General features: G+C 44.5%; 1 protein-coding gene across 4 annotated transcripts in view; it reads left to right on the top strand.

Moving 5' to 3' along the window:
- PIR121 (transcription activator) overlaps positions 1 to 22,337 on the top strand; it is a 230,962-nt gene that overhangs the window by 182,816 nt on the left and 25,809 nt on the right. For all 4 annotated transcript variants that reach the window (XR_015690853.1, XM_087677627.1, XM_087677624.1 and 1 more), the window contains exons 19-22: positions 21,271 to 21,347; positions 21,439 to 21,541; positions 21,632 to 21,751; positions 21,978 to 22,121. Coding sequence is in view for 3 of the 4 variants with exons in the window: in XM_087677627.1 (XP_087533753.1) it covers positions 21,271 to 21,347; positions 21,439 to 21,541; positions 21,632 to 21,751; positions 21,978 to 22,121 (444 nt within the window). In the remaining variant the exon portion in view is untranslated. The remainder of the gene's footprint in view (positions 1 to 21,270; positions 21,348 to 21,438; positions 21,542 to 21,631; positions 21,752 to 21,977; positions 22,122 to 22,337) is intronic.

The following is a 22,337-nucleotide window of genomic DNA, read 5'->3' as shown; positions in this document are numbered from 1 at the left end:
TGGCAGTTAGCTCTTCTCCATCGTTCTGATTTGCTCTCTACGGAGGACTTCCGTCCCTGGCATATGGCAATTTCCTCCGCATCCTTGCCATGACATTGTAACTTGTAGTTCTTAGAACCTCTTCACATGATGGCTTGGATTGTCGTCATGTATCTTGTAATCAAGTAATCTTGTATTTTTTTTCGTAATTAATACAATTACCTTTTACGAAAAAAAAAGAGAGTGTGCCCTGCAAATAGTTTCGGATCTCCGGTTAAAGGGGTGATACAACATGGCTGGTCTGGCCATGGCCTTTATTGACCAAACGGTGGCTGCCCTTGGTCCGGATTTTGAAACAGAGGAACCAAAGGATATGGTTCCTTGCACAGAAGAGATGCCATCTGGTCTTGACTTCCAGCCTGCGGGCAAACGCACCAAGCATACTTCGGAAGATACAATGGATCATCAGGAATGTTCTTATGCTCAGGGTGCTTTTGATTCTGTGGATTCTCAGGATGTTGACTGGGAGCATTTGTTGGAGTTTGCCAACACTCTACTTGGTGATTATGTTCAACATAATCATGAGGCATTTTCTAACTCGGGAGCTGAAGATATTCTGGAAGCCATTGTGGATCCTAAAAATGTTTTGGGCTCATTTTCAGTGTTTTATGATCATGCTGTTATACTCTTCTTCACTGGTAGAATCCCAGTGTTGTCCTATATTCGCCAATGTCTGCAAAGTCTCCTACAAGGAGAGTGTGTTGAAGAGATTTTTGTTGGGCCCCGAGGCTTTTATGAGGTGCTGTTGAAATCTGAGAAGCATCGTGTTGATCTGCTGACTAAACTGCCACTGTTCTTTGATCGCCGTTTGGTCCATGTTGTGCCATGGTGCCGAATGGCAAATTTTCAGCGCTTGCTTCAAGGCGAATGCCCGGTGTGGGTTGAAGTGGAAAACTGTCCGGTAGTTTACTGGCCATTGTTAAAGGATGCCATGGCCGTTGTGGACACTGTTTTGGTTCCGCCGCGCCTAAGGGCCCCGAATCGTAACCGTTTGTATATGCTTTGGGACACGAATCGGAAAAGACCTGCTTGGTTACATCTTAATTGTTCTGGCATGCATCCTTTGCACTTTCGTTTGAAATGGGGTAACTTTGCAGGGCATTGTTTTTTGTGTGGAAAATTAGGGCATTTTATGGCAGTGTCCCAGCGAAGCAATTGACTTCAAATGTTCAGCATGTTTTGCCTCCCATGGAAGATATGGTGCTTGATGCTCCGTCGCAGGATGTGACCTAGCCACCTAAAGTTTTGGATAAAGGCAAGCAACATGTTTCGGGTTTGGATTCCCGTGACAATGACTAGGTAGATGTTCGAGCCAAAAATGGCAAAAGGTTTTATGCTCACATGACGGATATTGTGCCTAATGCTTCACAAGATTCCATGCGTACTCTTATGCGCAAGAAAGATATGTTGTCTTCAAACCACACTAATGCTATGTTTTCTTCTGCTCCTCGCAATCAGCCCAATCGGAAAGTCTATACGGATGGTCCGAAGGGCCCACTTGCTAAGTTGGCTTTTGATGCTAAAGGCAACGTGATTACCCCATGGGATCATCGTTATCCTCGTTCCATCCCCAAGACATTGCAAAACCTGACGAAGAATTTGCAAGATAGTGCTTGTCAAACTCATAAGTTCTTTCGAGCTCTCCATGCCTCTCCTACTCGAGAGAATATGACTAGACTCCAGGATGCAGAACGTCAAATGGTCATTGATTTGCAGACTATTGTGAATATGTGTAGGAATTATTACTATTGTGAATATGTGTAGGAATTATTTTCTCGACCTTCTTGGTTCTACTTCTCCACCTTCAGACCAAATTACTCATGCCCGCTCAGTTTTCTATGATTTGGTCCGCAATCAGGTTCCACATGACATGCAAACTACTTTGGAGACTGATATTCATGAGGTGGAGGTCATGGATGTTTTGTTACACTTGCCTAGGATAAAAGTCCCGGCTAGGATGGTCTCACCAATGAGTTCTTTGAGGATTTTGCTACCCAACTGGCGAAACCATTGACGGCTCTATTTCAGCAGGTTTGGGAAACTGGGTTCATGCCTTCCTCATGGAAAGGACTTATTAAACTGCTTCCAAAAGTTCCTTCGTCGTCTATGTTGAAACATTGGCGACCAATTTCTTTGATGGGTTCTATGTATAAAATCTTTTCCAAACTAATGGCGAATCGGCTCCATAAGCATCTTCCTACCATTGTGCATCCTCTCCAATATGGTTTCATTAAGGGCCGAAACATTTTGCACAATGTCTTAAATGCGCAACTGGCTATTGACTATGCAAGGCATTCTAATCAGGAGGTGGTACTGATTCAATTGGACCTGGAAAAGGCATTTGATTATCTGGACTGGTCTTTCATTGCAGAACTTATGTCTATTATGGGCTTTGGTACTCAGATGTCTCGTCTGATCTACACCATTAGTGCTATGGCTTCTTCGCGAGTCATGCTGAATGGAGGTGTTACCGAGCCATTTGTCCTTGCGTGGTGTGTGAGACAGGGTTGCCCTTTGAGTCCTCTCTTTTTTGCCCTTGCGACTCATCCAGTTCTTTCGATGTTATCTCATATGGCAGCTTCTACTCAGTTGGCTGGATTGTCTCTTCCTTCTGGACAGCACTTCATTAGTCAATCCTTGGCTGATGACAACTTTATGATTCTGCGTGCGGACAAGGATAATCTTCGCAAAGCATTAGATGTTTGGACCCTCTTTGCTCAAGCTTCTAGTCTTCCTATCAATGCTTTGAAATCAGTCATTCTCAGCTGCACGGAGTCGGATTTGTTGTCATTGGACTAGCAGGGAATGGTTGTTCCCCGTGGTTCCATTGTCAGGCATCTTGGGTACCCTTTGGGTATTGATGTTCCGCCAAAGCAGCTACTAGAGTGGATTTCACAGAAACTGGCAGCTAAGTTTCTGTATTGGAAGTCACAGGCTTGGCCCTTCCATGTTCCCCTCAAAGTGGCTCAGACAATTATGTTGCCAATGCTCACATATTTCTTACCATTGTTGCCCTAGACTACTACTACATTGAATGCTCTTACTCAGTATATTCGTTTCATGTTATGGAAGAAGGATTCCTTGCATGTAGGCATTTCATGGATTTCTTGGTCGCATGCATGTACCCCCAAACACATGGGTGGTGGGGCTATTTTAGATGCCAAAACTCATATGCTGGCACTCCGTTGGTCTCTTTTTCACGCCATGTGCTTGGATCATCACTCGTGGGTCGTTATAGCCTGTTATTTTCTTGAGGATCACGTGCTTCTGCATGGTAATACCCAAATTCGGAGTTCTTGGTGGCATGTTCTTAATGCAAACTCTCGGTTTTCTAGTCCTTCATCATCTCTGCTTGCCCATTTGGTATGTTCCTGAAAACCGGTCCTCCAAAAGGCTCAGTGGCATGCAGCGGAGGATCGCTTAGCTACTAACTCTTTTCAACTGGATTTGTTGGCAGCCTCGTGGTTACTTTCTTGGGAAGGCAAACATGAGCTCAGACCAAAATTTAACCGCATGGCACGTTTGGCCTTGACTTCAGTGCAGATGCCACCCTTGCCAGTCGCAATGTATTGATATCGTTTCATACAGCCATGAGGCTTTTCAGGATCCCTCATGGATACCGTGATTTATGGGGACAGCTTTTGATGGTGCTCCAGAGCAGACAACCCTTTCCTGCCCTTGCTTCGGATCGTCCCTTGCAAGACTAAGACCTTGCAGGCCGGCTGAATTTAGAAAAGGCTTCAGCTAACCAGGTGTATCATCTTCTGATTAAAGATCATCAATGGCTAGTTACTAAAGCTAATACTGTATGGGGATTGCGTAAATCCCAGTCATGGTGGAGGGTAACTGTGATGGAGGGCTGGTTGAACAAGACACCTTTCAAATGTAAGGTCTTTCTTTGGAGGGTGATGATTGGTGGTCTTCCTCTTGCTTCAGCCCTTTCCAAGCGTCAAATCTCCAATGGCAATTGTTTCTTTTGCACCACCAGTGTGGAATCGGCCCGTCATCGATTTATTTCTTGCCCTCTCGCTAAGAAAATCTGGTCATTCTTGTGAGCAGTTTGGCGAGTGGTGGTTGGTTTCTCTCTAAGCCCTTTTGATTGGGTTTTTGTGCATCCCAAATACCCCACCCCGACACAGCCACATATGAAGATCTTGTTTCACTTTCTTAGTTACTGGGGCTGTTGGCATAACCGGACCATTCGGAATGCTTTTCTTTTTAATTCCGCCTCTAATGTTCAGGGGCATATTGCTAGGCTTAAAGGTCTCTTGCATTGGCAGATAGATCTTATTCGGCACTCTGACTTACTCCCTCGGGAGGACTTACTTCCCTGGCATATGGCAATTTCCTCTACGTAATTAATACAATTACCTTTTGAGAGAGAGAGAGAGAGAGAGAGAATTTTGGGATGGGAATCTGGTTCTGCTATGTCAAATCTACAAGAATCTAATGGTATCGATATGGCCTTTCTCGATCAACAAATTGGGCAAGGGAATGACAAAGACTTGGCCGACTCGGATGGTGATTCGTTGGCTGATGAACTTGGGCCATTACTAGATAGTGAAGAGATGGGCAAACATTGTAGGATGTTAGTTGAAGAACCGGCCATAGGCCTGAATTTGCCTTAGCCTGAGGTTCATGTTTTGTGTCCACAACATGATGGATCTTTGCAGTTCATGGCTGCCACTGCCAATCATCTTATGTTGGATTATGTCTATTGTAATGAGGATAAAGCTAACGCATTATTGGATAGGGATCAAGTAGTTGCAGTCATGGGAATCGACCTCATCTTACAACAAATAGCTGCTTTCCATGAGAGGGCAGCCATATTTTATTTTACTAGAAGCACTCCTTTGATCACTAGAATTCATGCTTGGCTACAGTCTATGCTTGTCAGTTTTAAACAGTGCGTAGATGATGCTTCGGGCTGCATGCAAGTTCCCCTGGTGTTGAAGAGATTGATGATGGCCCGAAGGGGTTCTTTAAGGTTCTTTTTCGTTCTGTGGAAGAACGGACTCTTGTTATGCAACACATTTCTTTGTTTATGGATGGGCAGCTAGTTCATGTGGTCCCTTGGAGGCCCATGTCTGAGTTTCAAGAGTTGTTGAGACACGCATGCTCAAATTGGGTAGAGGTGGTGGATTTCCCTGCACATCTGTAGAGACTCCTCCCTCTAGTACTGAGAACCCTTGGTAAGATTTTGGTGGAACCTCGGTTGGCTTCCCACAATAGGAACAGGGCATGTATGCTGTGGGATAGAGGCAAACTCGCCCGACAAAAATTCGTTTTGAAGTTCCATGGTCATAAACGTTGGTGTATGAGTTGAAATGGGGTACTTTTGCAGGACATTGTTTCAGATGTGGCCAGTTGGGCCATTTCATCTCGGAATGCGACAAAAATACGGAGGTAGTGCGTGGCCCTATGGATCAAGATATGGAAATGCAAGACTACCAGCCTCAACAGATGATTCAACAACCAGTACCTGATCCAGAGCAGCTTCCCCAACAAGGTCGTGATGAAGGCAAGAAGGACGTTCCTCACGTGGATGGGGAGCGTCCTTCAATTGCAGTGGGACAGAATTTGTCTCGTCGGGAGGATTCTTGGGTCACTGTGGTTTGTCCTAATGCTAGGCAAGATTCTCGCTTGAATCCTACCCATTCTTCGCCGCCCCCAATCACTTAGACCTTCCAACGCAGAGGTAGGGGATTTTATATGAAACCTCAATCTTTGCGTGCTCTGGCAGTGGAAGATAAAAGGACATGTGATTCAGCTTTGCGATTCGATGCTCATGGAAGGCTTGTGTCTCCTCGGGATGTTTTTTGCTCCCAGCAATTGCAGTTTTCTTCCCAAGATTTGATTGCAGATCTATAGAGGGCAGATCTTGTACATGTTATCCAAAATGAAATGGAGAGATTCCAAGCTACCAACGCTATTGATGTAAAAGGGAAAGGGAAAGCGATGGTTCAATAGTTTTTCTTATTTTGTGATTGATCATGAAATTTGCTTTGTGGAATGTGAAAGGTATTTCTTCGAGAACAAGCAGTATCGGTTGTGGAAAGTTGTGCTTGCTGGAAATTGGGATGTTTTTTGTGTTGTGGAGCACAAACAACGTTCTTTGGCTGCATCTTCTTATGTGTATAAGGATTATGCGATCTTTTTTAGAGGTTGCGCTCCGCAGAAATCGGGAGTTATGTTGGCTGTCAAATTCTCCCTGCAACCAACATTGGTTTCTCAAGAGACCCTCGGCCGATTTCTGATTCTGGAAATATGTTATGAGGGGGAGGTTTTGTGGATTGTAGGCGTGTATGCTCCTTCCAATGCAAGCGAACGTCGTCAGCTTTGGGGTGACCTACACTACCTTGCCTTGGCTTGTCAAGGCTTTGTTATGGGTGATTTTAATGCTTGTGTTTTTGCAGATTAGGCAACGTCTCCGCATTCGGTTATGGATGGTCCTGAGCGACGGGGTTGGGATGCTCTTGCAGCGGCATCTTTGAAACAGGACATGTGGTCCTGGATGTATCCATCACAAGCCGGATATACTTATCGCTCTTTTCAGCATCCAAATACTCGGGCCAGACTGGATAAGATCTACATCTGCCAAAGTGACTCCTTTCTTCCTGCAGTCATTCATATGCGACCTGTTCATGCATTCAAGGCTCTCCTTGCCCTTTGGTCCTGGAAATGAGCCCGAGACCTGTTCATGCATTCAAGGCTCTCCTTGCCCATTTGCCTCTTCAATTTAATCAATCTTTTTTGCATCAAAATCAGTTTTTGGAAGGTGTTCAGCAACTGATAGCTTCTTTTAGCACGAAGGTTCTATCTAGAGGGATGGAAGCATGGGCTGTTTTTAGGGATAATGCGCGAGCGTTATCTCGACAATATGATATTCAGCATGCTTCCTCATTTCGAGCTGAATTGCAGCATGCTCAATCTTTATTAGCTCTTTCCTTGTCTTTGTGTTAGACTAGGGATTCCAATGATGACTTGCTCACTTGCATTGAATGGCTGAAAGGCAAGGTCCAATCTCTTCAGGAAGAGGAATATGCAAAATACAAACTGTTAGCCGGAGCCGAAGCTTTACATGATAACAACTGTCAGACTCATCAATTTTTTGCTCCTCTACATCATAAATATGCCCGGGAAAATATTGTGCGCTTAAAGGATGGGCAAGGTGATATGGTGACTGATCCTGCCTCCATTATTCGCATGGCTGTTGACTTTTATAGGGCCTTGTTGGGTCCACAAGAGATTCTTTTCGATTGTGTTCTCTTTGCTCGAATATATATTTGTGACCTGGTTAGTAATCAAGTCAAACCAGAATGGGTGAATTTAATGGAGGCCGATATTTCTAGGATGAAGTGGAAGAAGTGCTGTCTCACTTGCCTCGAAGGAAATGTATAGGCTAGGATGGGCTTCCTAATGAGCTGTTTTTCAGCCCACGTGCAACTACTCGAGGACCCATTAACTTGCTTGTGTCTACAGGTGTGGAACTCTGGTATGATGCCTTTAGATTGGAAGATTGCTGTTATCCGATTGCTAAAGGAAGATTGCTGTTATCCGGTTGTTGCCCAAGGTTTCCTCTCCGACCTCTTTGAAACAATGGAGACCCATTTCAGTTATGGGATCGTTATATAAAATCTTCTGCAAAATTATTCCAACAGATTGCAGAATGTATTTCCATACCTCATTCATCCACGTCAATAGGGTTTTAGTAAAGGTCGTAATATAATGTACAACATTTTGAATGTTCAGCTAGGAATTGATTATGCGAAAGCTTCTAGCCAGCAGGTTGTTATGCTTCAGCTAGATATTGAGAAGGCATTTGATCATGTTAGTTGTTCGTTTTGCGCCAATTAATGTGTACAATGGGATTTGGGTCCCGTATGATTTCTCTAGTTGATACCATCAGTCAGGGTGCTGTGGCCCGTATTGCTCTTAATGGAGGGATTACGGAGGAAGTTGCCTTACCTCAGTCTCTTCGGCAAGGCTGTCCTTTCAACCCTTTGCTGTTTGCTTTGGTAACTCACCCTTTGCTCTCATTATTGGATAAGTTGGTAGCTCAACGAGAGAGAGTTGGCTAATCTCTTCCCAGTGGTGAGTAGCTAGTGGGCCAATCTTTGGCAGATGTTTCTTTTATGTTCCTTAAGGTGGATTATATTAATGTTAGTCGGGCAATGGTGTCCTGGAATCTTTTTGCTTTGGCATCGGGTCTTCACATTAATACTGAGAAATCCACCCTTCTCTCTTGTACGGAGAATGATCCCCAGGCCTTGGGATGGAATGGAACTATGATCCCAAGGGGCAATATAACCAAACACTTGGATATCCTATTCGTGTGGAGGTTGCCCTCCATGCCTTACTGGATTGGATGGCCTCCCAAATTCATGACAGGTTCATGTATTGGAAATCTCTGAGTTGGCCTCTACATGCTAGACTAAGAGTGGCTCAATGCATTATGATGAATATGATTTCGTTCTTTTTGCCATTGCTTCCTTGGACTAAGAAGTCCCTTTTGGATTTGGTCGAGCCTATCAGATTTATGTTGTGGAAAAAGAAGGGCAATTGCTTGGGGCAGGTATGGATCTCGTGGCAGCATATGACCAAGGATGGGGGTTGGAGCTTTGTTGGATGCTAACTTGCACATGGCGGCCTTGAGGCTATCGCTTTTGCAGAGTCTTTGTATTCAGTGTCATCCTTGGTCAGATATTGTCAAATTCTTCATAGAAAAGACTAGCATCTCTCATGATAGCACGGCTATTCATGCTTCCTGGTTTCATGCGCTTAATTCTACGAGGCCTATAAAGGTCTCCCAGTCTTTTCTCCTTTCTCATTTGATTGCTTCATGGCAGGAGATGCTTTGTTTTTGCAGTTTGGCCCCGTATGATTTCTCTAGTTCATACCATCAATCAAGGTGTTGTGGCCCGTATTGCTCTGAATGGAGGGATTACGGAGGAAGTTGCCTTACCTCGGTCTCTTCGGCAGGGCTGTCCTCTCAGCCCTTTGTTGTTTGCTTTGGTAACTCACCTGATGCTCTCATTATTGGCTCAGTTGGTAGCTCAAGGAGAGATAGTTGGCTTAACTATTCTCGGTGGTGACGAGCTTGTGGGCCAATCTTTGGCAGCTGATTCTTTTATGTTCCTTAAGGCGGATCAAATCAATGTTAATTGGGCAATGGTGGCTTGGAATCTTTTTGCTTTGGTATTGGGCGTGCGCATTAATACTCAGAAATCCACTCCTCTCCTGTACGGAGAATGATCTACATGCCTTGGGCTGGAATAGAATTGTGATCCGAAGGGGCATTATAACTTGACACTTGGGATATCCTATTGGTGTGGAGGTTGCTCCCCGTGCCTTGCTGCATTGGATGGCCTCCCGAACTCATGACTGTGCATAGTCCTCTCTTTATAAAAATCATTCCAAAAGATGAAGTATAATCGTCATTGAATCAATCCTCAAAGAGACGTATGTACTAAACCTGCAGCTTGGGACTTCTCATACTCTCAACATAGGTTAGCATTTATGAAACCAAGTGCTATGCAATCCAGAAGTTGATATTCGTTTGATAGCATGTATATCAAATGCAATGCAAAGGTGAATGCCCACGAGCGTACAAACATTTTATTTAATCAAATCAGCAATGTGGATGTGCACAACCAATTCTTTTCATGATTTTCATACTACAAGCGTATTTGCTTTGTTGCATATGGGACAGCATCGAGCATACGGTTCATGTACTAGAAATCTTAGAGTTGGCCCCCACATGTTAGACTAAAAATGGCTCAATGTATTATGATCAGTATGATTTCGTTCTTTCTGCCATTGCTTCCTTGGACTAAGAAGTCCCTTTTGGATTTGGTCTAGCCTATTAGATTTATGCTGTGGAAAAAGAAAGGCAATCGTATATTGGCTTCCTCAAGGTTGTTGGATTGGCCACAAAATGATTTGTGGCGAGACAAGTTTAATCAGATGGCTAGGTTAGGGTTGAAGGCAGTGCATGATGGTGTTATTCCTAGGCAGCTCCGCCTTTATTCTTTTAGGTGTATTTGTTAGTACTTTAGGGTGCCTTGTGGAGACAAGGACATTTGGTCGTCCATACAGGACAGTCTTCAGAGGTTCTCTCCTTTGCTTGCATTATAGCCATTGGATCCATGGTGTGACTAGATGTTTGTTCTTCTTGAAGACTTTGAGAAAAGGTCATCTAATCGGATATATCATTAGATGGTGGAAGCTAAGGGATGGGTGACGGGGAAAGTTAATAAGTTCTGGCATGTCACGGATAGCAAAAAGAAGTGGCGGGAAAGATTTATTCAGCTTTGGAAGTCGAAGGTTCCGTATTAGGGGAAAGTGTTCATGTCGAGGTTGCTGATTGGGGGTCTTCCAACGAGAGAAGTGCTCCGTGCCCGAAAGATCTCTATAGGTCGTTGTGTTTTCTGTACTACATGTGATGAGACATTGCTTCACCTCTTTGTCTCTTGCCCTGTTGCGCAACAAATTTGGAATTTCATTTCCCGCGTGTGGTTCTCGGTGTCTCAACACCGCATTCGAGTTCATTCGTGGATTATGGGAAATATGTCCTCTATGCCCCCTTTGTGTTCAAATTGTTCCTGCCTATTCCATTTCCCTAGATGGACAGCCCTGTGGTATATATGGTGTACTCACAATGCCTTTATTTTTGATTCAGCATTAGGCATCCATGGGCATGTGGCCAATGTGCATGGATTGGTGTTATGGCAAATCTCTTCTATGATGTCAGCTAACGTGGTTCTTCCGGATATTGCTACTCCCTGGCTGGCGATTGTTCGCTCTACTCTAGGTGCTCCTTCTGCATGATTTATTAGAATTGGTCATGTAATAGGTTGCTCTGGTTGTTCTAAGAGCTTGTAGGCCTCATGTAAATATTATACAAAGAGAGAGTGAGAGAGACAGAGTATGCTGACCTGATGGTCTGATGTAAATATTTACTACTTAATTCAATTATCTCCAAAAGAGAGAGAGAGAGAGAGAGAGAGAGATGGCGACCTTTTTGCGGCAATTATTGTCTACAATGGGATTCGGTCCTCACATGGTGTCTCTTGTTGATACCATTAGTCAGGGGGAGTGGCTCGTATTGCTCTCAATGGAGGGATCACAGAGGAAATTGCCTTATCTTAGTCTCTTGGGCAAGGCTGTCCTCTCAGTCCTTTCTTGTTTGCTTTGGTCACTCACTCGATGCTCTCATTGTTGGATAAGTTGGCTGATGAAGGCGAGATAGTTGGCTTGTCTCTTCCCAGTGGTACTCAACTTGTGGGTCAATCTTTGGCTGATGATTCCTTTATGTTCCTTAAGGCTGATCGCACTAATGTTAATGGGGCAATGGTGGCCTTGAATCTTTTTGCTTTGGCATCGGGTCTTCATATTAATACTCAGAAATCTACACTTCTCTCCGGTACGGAACATGATCCGCTAGCCTTAGGCTGGCATGGAATTGTGATCTCAAAGGGAAATATAACTGGACACTTGGGATATCGTATCAGTGTGGAGGTAGCTCCCTGTGCCTTACTGGATTGGATGGCCTCTCAAATTCATGGCAGATTCATGTATTGGAAATCTCAAGGTTGGCCTTTACATGTCAAACTTAAAGTTGCTCAATCTATTATGATCAGTATGATATCATTCTTTCTACCTTCCATTGCTGCCCTAGACTCAGAAGTCCCTTTTGGAACTGGTTCAGCTTATCAGATTCATGTTGTGGAAAAAAAAGGCAATCATTTGGGACAGGTGTGGATTTCGTGGCAGCATGTGACTACGCCTAAACGAATGGGGGGTGCAGCTTTGTTGGATGTTAATTCGCATATGTTAGCCGTGAGGTTGGCTCTTTTGCAAGCTTTATGTGTACAAAGTCATCCTTGGTTAGAGATTGCTAAATTTTTATTTGAAAAGACTGGCATCTCTCATGGCAACACGGTTATTTATGCTTCCTAGTGGAATGTGCTTAATTCCTCAAGGCCTATTAAGGTCTCTGAGTCTTTTGTTCTTTCTCATTTGATTGCATCGTGGCAGGACATCTTACGTTTCTCAGTTTGGTGCCCCCTTGATTTTTGTAAGGAGATAAATTCGTTGGAAGGAAAAGTACTGACATCCTCCAGGTTGTTGGATTGGCCGGACAAAGATTTGCAAAAAGTCAAGTTTAATCAGATGGCTCGTTTGGGGTTGCGAATAGTTTTTTATGTTGTTATTCTTGGGCAGTGCCATCTTTATTATTTTCGGTGTATTCGTCAGCACTTTCGGGTACCCTGTGGATATGGTGACATTTGGTCATCCATACAAGCCAGACTTCAGAGGTTCTCTCCTTTGCCTGTGCTACAGCCATTGTATCCATGGCGTGACTGGATGTTTGTGCTTTTGGATGATTTCGAGAAGAGGTCTGCTAACGAGATATATCATCAGATGGTGTAGGCCAGGAGATGGGTCACTATAGAGGTGAATAAATTACGGCATACAAGGGATGGCAAAAAGAAGTGGCGGAAAAGATTCATTCAGATATGGAAGTCTAAACCCCCTATCAAGGTAAAGTCTTCTTGTGGAGAGTGCGGATTGGTGGTCTTGCAACCGGAGATGTGTGTTAGATGGACACAAGATTGAAGCTCAGCACAGAATGCAATAGACAGTATGAGAGTGAAGCACAACACCCAATGCAATAGACTGAAAGAGTGTAAACTGAAAGTACAAGGTACAACCCTTAAACCTTAGGGTTGTAGGCGGTTTTCACACTTGAATATGATAAGTATTCGTAAGTGTATGACATATGCACATACGAAATAAGACCATAAGTCTGGGAGAAAAAACCTCTTGTACCGAGAGTAAAAAGTGCCCTAGTGTCTTACTAATCATCGACACTCCTATGTGAGCGTAGGTGTAAGTGAGGCGTAAGTGAAATACCCAACAAATCCCCCTAGAGTGAAGAGTGATCAAGAGTACAAGGATCATCCGCCACCAAAGGAGATTAAATTTAAAGCATTGCGAAATGCTTCAAATTTGTCATGAGGAAGAGCTCTGGTGAAGATGTCTACCACATTGCTGGTTGTAGGACAATAGACAAGGCTGATATCACCTGCATGTAGCCTCTCTCTGACAAAGTGATAATGTATCTCAATGTCTTTCGTGCGTGCATGAAACACTGGGTTCCGTGCCACTGCAATGGCACTCTGGTTGTCAGTGAACAAAGGAGTAGGCTCCGTAGTAGATACATCGAGATCAGCTAGAAAACATCTAATCCATACGCATTCAACTGTGGTAGTGAAAGCTGCCTTGTATTCAGCTTTACATGACGATATGGCAACAATGGATTGTTTCTTGCTAAGCCAAGATATGCAAGATGAGCTAAGAAAGAAACAATTGCCACTAGTGGAGTGACATGAATCATAATCACCAGCCCAATCAGAATCATTATAAGCATGTAATTGCAGTGGTCCCCCCTTGGCATAAAGCAATCCAAGAGACCACAATTTTGCCACTAGTGGAGTGACGTGATTCATAATCACCAACCCAATCAGAATCACTGTAAGCATGTAACTGTAGTGGTCCCCCCTTGACATAAAGCAATCCAAGAGACCTAGTACCCTGCAAGTAACGGAAGGCACACTTAACAGCTTGTCAATGTGACATGCGTGGCTGATGCATATATCTGCTCAGGGCTGAAACAACAAACTGTATGTCCGACCTAGTGTTGCATAGGTAAATAAGACATCCAACTGCTGAAGCATATGTGTGTATATCAAACAAATCACTGCCATCATGTAATGACAGCTTCAGTCCAGGTTCCATTGGTGTATAGACTGGCTTGCGATCCTATAAGCCAAACTTCTCAAGAAGTTTACCAATGTATCTTGACTGTGATAAACCAATACCTCTAGCATCATGTATGAACTGAATGCCCAAGTAATAATGCAAAGACCCCAAGTTTGACATGTCAAAAGTTTGCTGCAAATTTTGTTTGAATGCTGAAATCTGATCAGCATGTGTCCCTATAAGCAAGAGATCATCAACATATAGACAAATGATTAGCATGAATCCCCCTCTTTACATACGTAAAGGGTAGACTCAGATGAGCTGTTTATGAACCCTTGGCTAAGCAAGAAAGCATCTATCTTTGCATACCAAGCTCTAGGAGCTTGTTTCAAACCATATAAAGCTTTTTTTAGCTTGCAAACCAAGTGTTCCGATCCCTCAACTGCAAAACCAATGGGCTGTTGTACATATACTTCCTCATGAAGTTCCCCATGTAAAAATGCAGTTTAAATATCCAATTGATGCATAGTCCATCCAAAATAAGCAGCCAAAGCAACCATAGACCTGATGGTCGTCATACAGGAAGTAGGAGCAAATGTCTCCTCATAGTCAATGCCTTTCTTCTGTGCATAGCCTTTAGCTACAAGCCTTGCCTTATATTTGTCAATGGATCCATCTGCATTTCGTTTCAGCTTGTAGACCCATTTTGTTCCAATGGCTTTCTTCCCAAAGGGCAAAGACACTAAATCCCATGTTTGATTCTTAATGATAGAATCCAATTCAGCTTGCATTGCTGCCATTCAATGCACACTTTGTTGTGCATCCTCAAAACATTCAGGCTCCTCATCATCAAGTGTGCTTGCTGCCATAACAAACTCCATGGTATGTGCAGTATCATGCATATGAGCTTGCCTTCTAGTACGACCAGCCATGGGTGCATCCAAATGACTATCTTTCATAGTCTGTAAATACGATCTAGGCATTTGTCTTGCCTCCTAACTGTGCATAAGCTCTTATTGAATTTCAGTTTCAACACTTTGCTGAATATTCAGATCAGCCAATGGCTGATTTCCTGCATTTTCCAATGGAGCAACTGGCTGAACATTGAGTTCACTTGCTGATACTCCAACTAAATCACCAAATGTAATGGGCAGCAGCCGTTCAAATACATCACGGGCAGCCTGATATGTGTCTAAACCAGCAAGGGACAATTTCAAATAGTAAATCCCTACTGTTTCTTTTTGCAAGTAAAATGTGGCTAATTATATTACTCAAAAAAACTGATTACAATGGAGTGCTCATGCTGAACAGAGTAGCTAGAGCTGATAAGAGTCACAAATACATCATGTATACAAGCCTCTCAAGGCGGTCTTGGGGGAATGGAAGCAAGAAGCCATTGAGGGGGGGTGTATCGCCATCTGGGGCAGCCTGCCTGCATCGTGAAAAACAGATCGTCGTCGCCCCAAGTGCGCATGAAATGACATCGGAGCTCTTGACAAGCCCTAGACTCGCCTTGCACCTGATCGCATCGGCCGTGGAGGGAATGGATGATGGAGGTCGAGAGCTCTGCTAAGTTTGCTTATACTGAAAGTCTCTCTCCGTTGAAAGCCTCCTAACACCGCGCCTTCCAAATATGCCAATCAGTGAGGCTCCCTATGATCTCCCATACCTCAAAGCGGTCTGCTGTGGGCCCCAACACCTGGCGGATGGGTAGAGCCTCTAAACCGACCACTACGCACGACCCTGCCTCGATCATGAATATTATGTCCTGCATTCTGGCCTCATACAGAAGGTGATGGCCCTGGCTGACCACCTGCCAGTAGAAAGCTCCCCATGAGATACATCCAAGGCTGGGTACTATACGGCGAAGGATGCGGCATGCTCCTCTCCATACGAGCTGCGCTACCTCACACGACCAGAGGCAGTGCTTTGGGGTTTCCAGAGGCTGTTGTGTGCAACGCTTACAACCTCCCCCCTTCTGCATCTGGGCAAGCTAGCTTCCCACCGCCAAGCCTCCATGTGCCACCAGCCATAGGAAATACACTACCCTCCTCGGCCTCCAGCTATCCCATAGGCGGCGCCAAAAGGTCCGTGTGGAAAGGCTCCGTGATGTTATGCTCCGCCCAATGCCTACTAGTGACTGCGCCGAATCCATATCCTCTTGCATCAGTACGTGTCTGCCAATCCTGGCGGTATACTCCAGGAACCTCGGTGGCTTCTTGGCAACCGCAATGGCCAACCATAGCCACTCTCCCGGGTCCCACTCCAGCTCATCAAGTGGCCTGCCCTCCTAGATCCAAAGGTGCTACTCCTTGAGCTTCTGCCAAAAGACAAAAGGGTCTAGCTGCCATATCTTCCCCTAAAGGCCAATCACTCGGATCCTCTTCCATGAAAGGATAGCTATCCCCTCATCCGGCTGCCCTCTGTCAAGAGCCAGACGCCCCGGCTTTTGTACGGTGAAGGTCCCAGGTGGAGCACTGCCCACTCTACCTGCCCCGCTGGTGCACTTGGAAAAACTCCCTACAGATCGTGTCTCCCTTCCTCTAGGCCAGCAATGGCTGCTCGTGCGCGCATCTCATGTGCGTGGAGGGTGGGATCCCCTAGTGCCTCTTGTAGTAATCTTTGCATGGTTGAAGATCCCATCGGAGTGCTCTCTCCTCCTCCCAGCTTTGTTGCCTAGCAGGCGGTGAGACTCGGGCCAATAGAGGTGTATACGCCTCCACACCTACCGTGGGCACCTATGGCGTGCTCCCAGTAGGTGTGCGAGCTGCCCAGGAGTACCTTCCCTACCCGTTGGGCCTGGGTAGGAGTGAGCTTGTGCTCCTGTAGAAGTAAGATATTGATCCTGTAGCACGGATGGCTAAGAGCTGTTCCTCAAAGAGGATGATGCGCAAGGTGTTTAATTGGGGGGGCACTCGCAAAATGCGCCGGTGTCTGAGAAGAGGTTTTCATTACGCATCATCCTCAAGGTGGAAGGGGGGAACAGAGGGAAGTGATGGTGAGGAGGGGAGGGGAGGGGAAATTTCTGTTTTCAAAATGGTGGTGTGGCCTCAAGGTGTAAGAGGCGGGGGAGTGCGCACCGAGGACGGAGGGGGACTATCGAAATGGAGGGGGGGAGAGGCTTCTCGAGTGGAAGGGGGGAAGGACTGTCGAGAGGGTGTAGGACCGGGGGGGGAAGCGGGGCTCGGGCGGGGTGGGGACAACAGGTGCAGGCAGGGAGAGGAGAGGACTAGCGCAGTCGACAACTTCATCGAGACTGAGGGCAGCGTCGCATCGCAATGGCGAGGAGTCTCTACCCACTTAGTACATGTCTAATATAACTTAATAGTACATCCCTATTGACAAACACCTTTTTAGAGACAGGATCATAGAGTCTATAGTCTTTGCTCTTACTACTATATCCCACAAAAATGCATTTGGCAGCCTTGTTATCCAACTTTTTTCTGAGTACCTGTGAAATGTGTGCATATGCAAGACACCCAAAGGTACAAAAGTGTCCAACAGAAGGTTTCTAGCTGTTCCAAGCCTCAAGATGTGTAATTTTCTTTAACACTTTGGTGGATCATCTGTTCAAAACATAGCAAGCACACATGATGGCTTCCATCCAAAAACTGTGTGGCAAGCTCTTTGCTTTCAACATACATCTGGCCATCTCCATGAGTGACCGATTCTTTCTCTCTGCAACCCCATTCTGCCGTGGAGTATAAGTAGTATTGTACTGATGGACAATGCCCTTGTGCTTCAAAAAAGAATTCATCATAGAGGACATGCGTTCCCCCTCTCGGTCCGAAAGGAGAGTCTTAATTTTACAACCAAATTGGTTCTCAACAAGTGCAACAAAAGCCAAGAATACATCATACACTTCTGACTTTATTACCAAAGAATAGACCCAGCAGAATCGTGTAAAGTCATCAATAAAAGTCACAAAATAGTAATATCCTCCCAATGACTTTGTCTGCTTAGGCCCACAGACATTTAATACACTAACTGTAACCTAGCTGTTGCTCTAAAAGCAACATCATGGGGAAGTGAAAACTTGTGCATTTTCCCCAGAATACATCCTTCGCACAAGTGCTCAGGAGGTCTCTCCAAAAGAGGTAATCCATCTAGTATCTGTATACGTTGTAAGAGCATCAAGCTACCAAAGTTCACATGCCCTATCCGAGCATGCCATAACTCTGCCTGTATCATAGCAAGAGTAAGAGTGGATGCCAAGTACGTTGGCTGATCAACTGAAAGAGCATCCAACTCATATAACCCATGACATAGAGTGCAAGTCAAGACCAAAGTCATGTATTCTTTATCTCTCACCATGCATCTGTCATCATCAAATGTTACCCTGCAATCCACAACGTGCCAAAGAATAAATAGAGAGCAGATTCTTCTTTATGCCTAGCACAAACAAAGCATCCTGTAGGCGGAGAATAGAGCCATCAATGGTTGTGAGCACAATCTCCCCAATACCTCTAACAGGGTATGATGCATTGTTGGTACATTGTACAGACTTACCAATTGGAGCTACACCAACGGAAGCAAATAAATCTCTTGGAGATGTAATATGTCTAGAAGCACCACTGTCAAAAAACCAAGTGCCTGTATCCTCAGTAGAGCTAAATGCTTGATCAGCCCAAGAAGTATCATAATTGCATGTGTAAAAGCAATAGTCCCTATCTGCACAACAAAGGGTGCGGACTCAGTAGCAGTGGAAGGACCATCAAAAACAAGCATTCTTGACTGCTTCTTCTTCTCCTTGGTGATGCACTTTCTGCACTCAGTGATGTAGTGACCTGGCTTCTTGCAATAATGGCATTTTCCCTTTTTGGCTTACGTGCCCCCTTGTTTTTTACTTCCTTGTGAAGTGCCAAAAGTCCCAAAGCTTTGCGGAGCATTCTTTACTTGGCTGCATTTTCCCTTTTGTCTAGCCATAAAAGCCTCCTCAGAGGCTATGGCATCCACACCACTATTTCTTCTTGTTTGCTTCTCCTCTAGAAGCAAACCGACTAATTGGAGAAAAGTGATCAGTTGTGTGTCAATGCTCATGGTGAGGTTTAAGGCCGTATGAAAAGCCAAGTATGAAGGAGGTAATGAGTTCAATGTAGTAGATATCATTTGTGCATGTGAATAGTACTCATCAACATTCATAAGTTGCTCATGCAAGTCCTGAATTTTGTTCAAGTGATCCTGAATAGATCACCCTCATCCATCTTCAATGTCTCTAGCTCTTTCTTTAAGAAAGAGATACGAGTCTCATTCTTACTTGCAAACAGCTGCTCCAAAGTTAGCCAAGCTTCTTGTGAAAAAGCTGCTGAACGAATGTGGGGGATGATGGACCGTTGAACTGCCAATGCAATCAATGACAAAGCCTGTGCATCCCTTGTATCCCATGCTTTTTGAGCTATTGATCTTTGGGGAAGTGGCTGAAGTGGAGCAGGCTGACGTGCCCGTTGTCCACATCATCCTAGAGTAGTAGTTGGAGCCACAACTCCGGGCCGAACTTCTTCTCCACTGACATAATCCCAAAGATTTTTCGCCACAAGCACATTCTTCATCATGAAGGACCAAAGTGAGTAGTTGTTTCCATCCAATCTGTCCTCCTTGGATACATAGGTAAAGACATCTCCTCCCTAGTTTGCTATGATAATCAATTACCAAAAGAAGCAAAAGCGCAGTGTCCAAGCTGAACCAAACTGGAAATCTCAAAAATTTCCAGAAATCACAGCAGATAACTTGCTGCAATTAATACACTCAAGTGCACTCTATCAAAACTGTCTGTAATGCAAGCAGTCCAAGGTGCATTCAGTGTTCAGCAACACTGTATCAGCAAAATCCCCAAAATTTATTGCCCCAAATTTGTCCAAAATGACAGTCTATCAGTGACTGAAACTGCAGTACATTTGCCAATATCCTCAAAAAACACACAAGCCCTAAAATTTCTGATAATTTTGCTCAGAAATTTGCATCAACCGTGTCTCTGAAACATGTCCAGAATTCTGTACTTGAAGCCCTCTTGTGCAGAGATGTATTCTGGAATGAAAATGTCAAAATTAAATTTTAAAAAACCTTTGAAATGTCAGTCGACCAGGTACAGGTGCAGACGGCTTGCTGCTGGTGTGGCAGGCTCGGGCACAAGCGGCAATTGCCATAGGCAGGCTATGCTGGTTACAAGTGGGCTTGGCGGCTGCAGGCGTCTCAGGGGCAGATGGACCAGAGGTGATGTGGAGAAGGTGGGCACTTCTCTTAGGCGCAGGCGGCGTTCCCAGACGATAGGCGGCATAGGGGGCGGCTCTGGTACAGGCAGGCAACGCTGCTGAGGGGTGGCGGGAGTACAGAGGAGTTGCAGGGGCAGGCAGCACTGGCGCTGGTGAGCAGGGTGCAGAAGCTGACGGGCTGTAGACACAGGTACAGGCTATAGGTAGTGGTAAATCTGACCGTGCTCTGGTGGACGACCTGGCATTGGCTGGCAGGGTAAGGACACGAGCTGCCGCTGAGATTGACCAGAGCCAAGAGCAAGAAGCTCCCGGAGGCTGAGCAGAGTTGAGCAGAACCTAAGCTGAGCTGAACAGAGCCAATGCTCTAATACCAAATATGAGATGGAGACAAGATCGAAGCTCAGCACACAGAATGCAGTAGACAGTATGAGAGTGAAGCACGACACCCAATGCAATAGACTGAAAGAGTGTAAACTAAAAGTACAAGGTACAACCCTTAAACCTTAGGGTTGTAGGGGGTGTTCACACCCGAACACGATAAGTGCCCGTAAGTGTGTGACACAAGCACATACGAAATAAGACCATAAGTCTAGGGGGAAAAACCTCTCATACCGAGAGTAAAAAGTGCCCCAGTGTCCTACTGATCACCGACACTCCTATATGAGGGTAGGCGTGAGGCGTAAGTGAAACACCCAACAAGGTGTTGCGTGCTCAAAAGATTTCTGCTGGTCGTTGTGTATTCTGCACTACATGTGATGAAACATTGCTTCATCTTTTTGTCTCTTGTCCGGTTGCTCGACAGATCTGGAGTTTTATTTCCCGTGTTTGGTTCTCGGCGACCACATAGCAGGGCACAAGTGAGTTAAAAGCAGCCCAGCTGGTTAGATAAAGGAGATACCTGAATAGGTTGCACATGAGCAGCAGTTGACCAAGTCATGAGCCATGCCATACCACCACCACATGTACATTCTCATCATTTTTTATCTCATTTTTGCCACTTCAGTGGTTTTGTCAATTTATAGATAGAACACTTATCTAAAATGCTAAAGTGGCTTTGGTTTAAGAGACATTGTGGGCACTCAGAGTGGCAGATTTAACAGCAATCCCTGTTTGCCTGCAAGCTATTGTTAAACTGTATGCAACTTTTTACTGCATGCATCTTGACATTTATGCTAGTGAATGTAACCTGATGCTGGCATAAATCCTGTCAGGCATGCAATTTGAACATGTGTGACCCTCTTTTGTTTCTATGCAGGTAGACTTGTGTTTTGACCAGCTTGTATTCAAGCTGACAGAGCATATGTTTGCTCATTACAAAAGTTTTGCTGCCAGGTTGCTGTTTGTTGGCATTCTTCATTTGTAAATGGAACATACTTTGTATAGCAATCTAAACTTTTTGTCATGTTTACTGAGTGCTTTGCAGCAAAATTTTAGACTGCACATTTCTGGCAGCCTCTGAGAACTGTGATCGGTTTTCGATACTTGCCAAGCGATATGATGCACTTTTCAGGATGAGAAGTGTTAAGGTATGGGCTGAATTGTAGATCTTTTCCTTGCTTTGAATGTTTAGAATGATTTATTGTGCCTTCGTATTCTCAAATTTTGGGTTAGTGCAGCTTCTAGGACGGAGTATAGACTTGTCCTTCCTGATTGGGCAGAGGATGAACAAGGTTTTCAGAGAGAACTTGGATTTTCTTTTTGAGCGGTTTGAATCTCACGATATCTGCTCCATCATGGTGCGTCTTTCTTGAGGTGCTTGCCTTATATTTTTGTGTTGTTTTCTGCTTGAATGTTGATACAGAGTTGTGTTTGTTGTGATGCTAGTGGGAGGATAATTTGTAGTAGAGAAATATTTGAAAGCCCTGCAAAGTGACTATTTGTCATTCAAAACCAACTTAAATGATTGCTGTGAGAACCGAGGTTTTATGCATTAGATACTAAAAAGTTGACATTTGTAAGCAGGAATTACAGCAATCCGTTGAGGTTTTGAGAGAAACACATAGAGTATTGAGCCAATATTTAAATCTAGACCCTTTCAAAGCAATGCTTGAAGAGATGATGGAAACTGTATCACTTGTCTCATTTTCAGGACGAGTTACTTCACAGGTACCATGTGACTTCAAGATATTTATTTGAATGGACATTTACATTGTGCAAAATTGTCAAGTGGTTTCTTTTCAAATAGACTTACACTATTAACAGTCAACTGTTTCGACAGTGAGGTTGGAGCAAGGATTGTGATTGTGGTGTTCTTTCGTTGAATCCAGTGAAGTGCTCACTTCAATGTGCATTCAGCTCTCCAAACTGATATTGCTTACTGCA

This window comes from Lygodium microphyllum, chromosome 5, assembly GCF_053477565.2.
Source record: "Lygodium microphyllum isolate KBCC chromosome 5, Lygodium_microphyllum_v1.1.10, whole genome shotgun sequence".
NCBI classification, from domain to species: domain Eukaryota; kingdom Viridiplantae; phylum Streptophyta; class Polypodiopsida; order Schizaeales; family Lygodiaceae; genus Lygodium; species Lygodium microphyllum.
The sequence above is the reverse complement of the archived record's forward strand: the minus strand, read 5'-3'. Positions and strand labels throughout refer to the sequence as shown.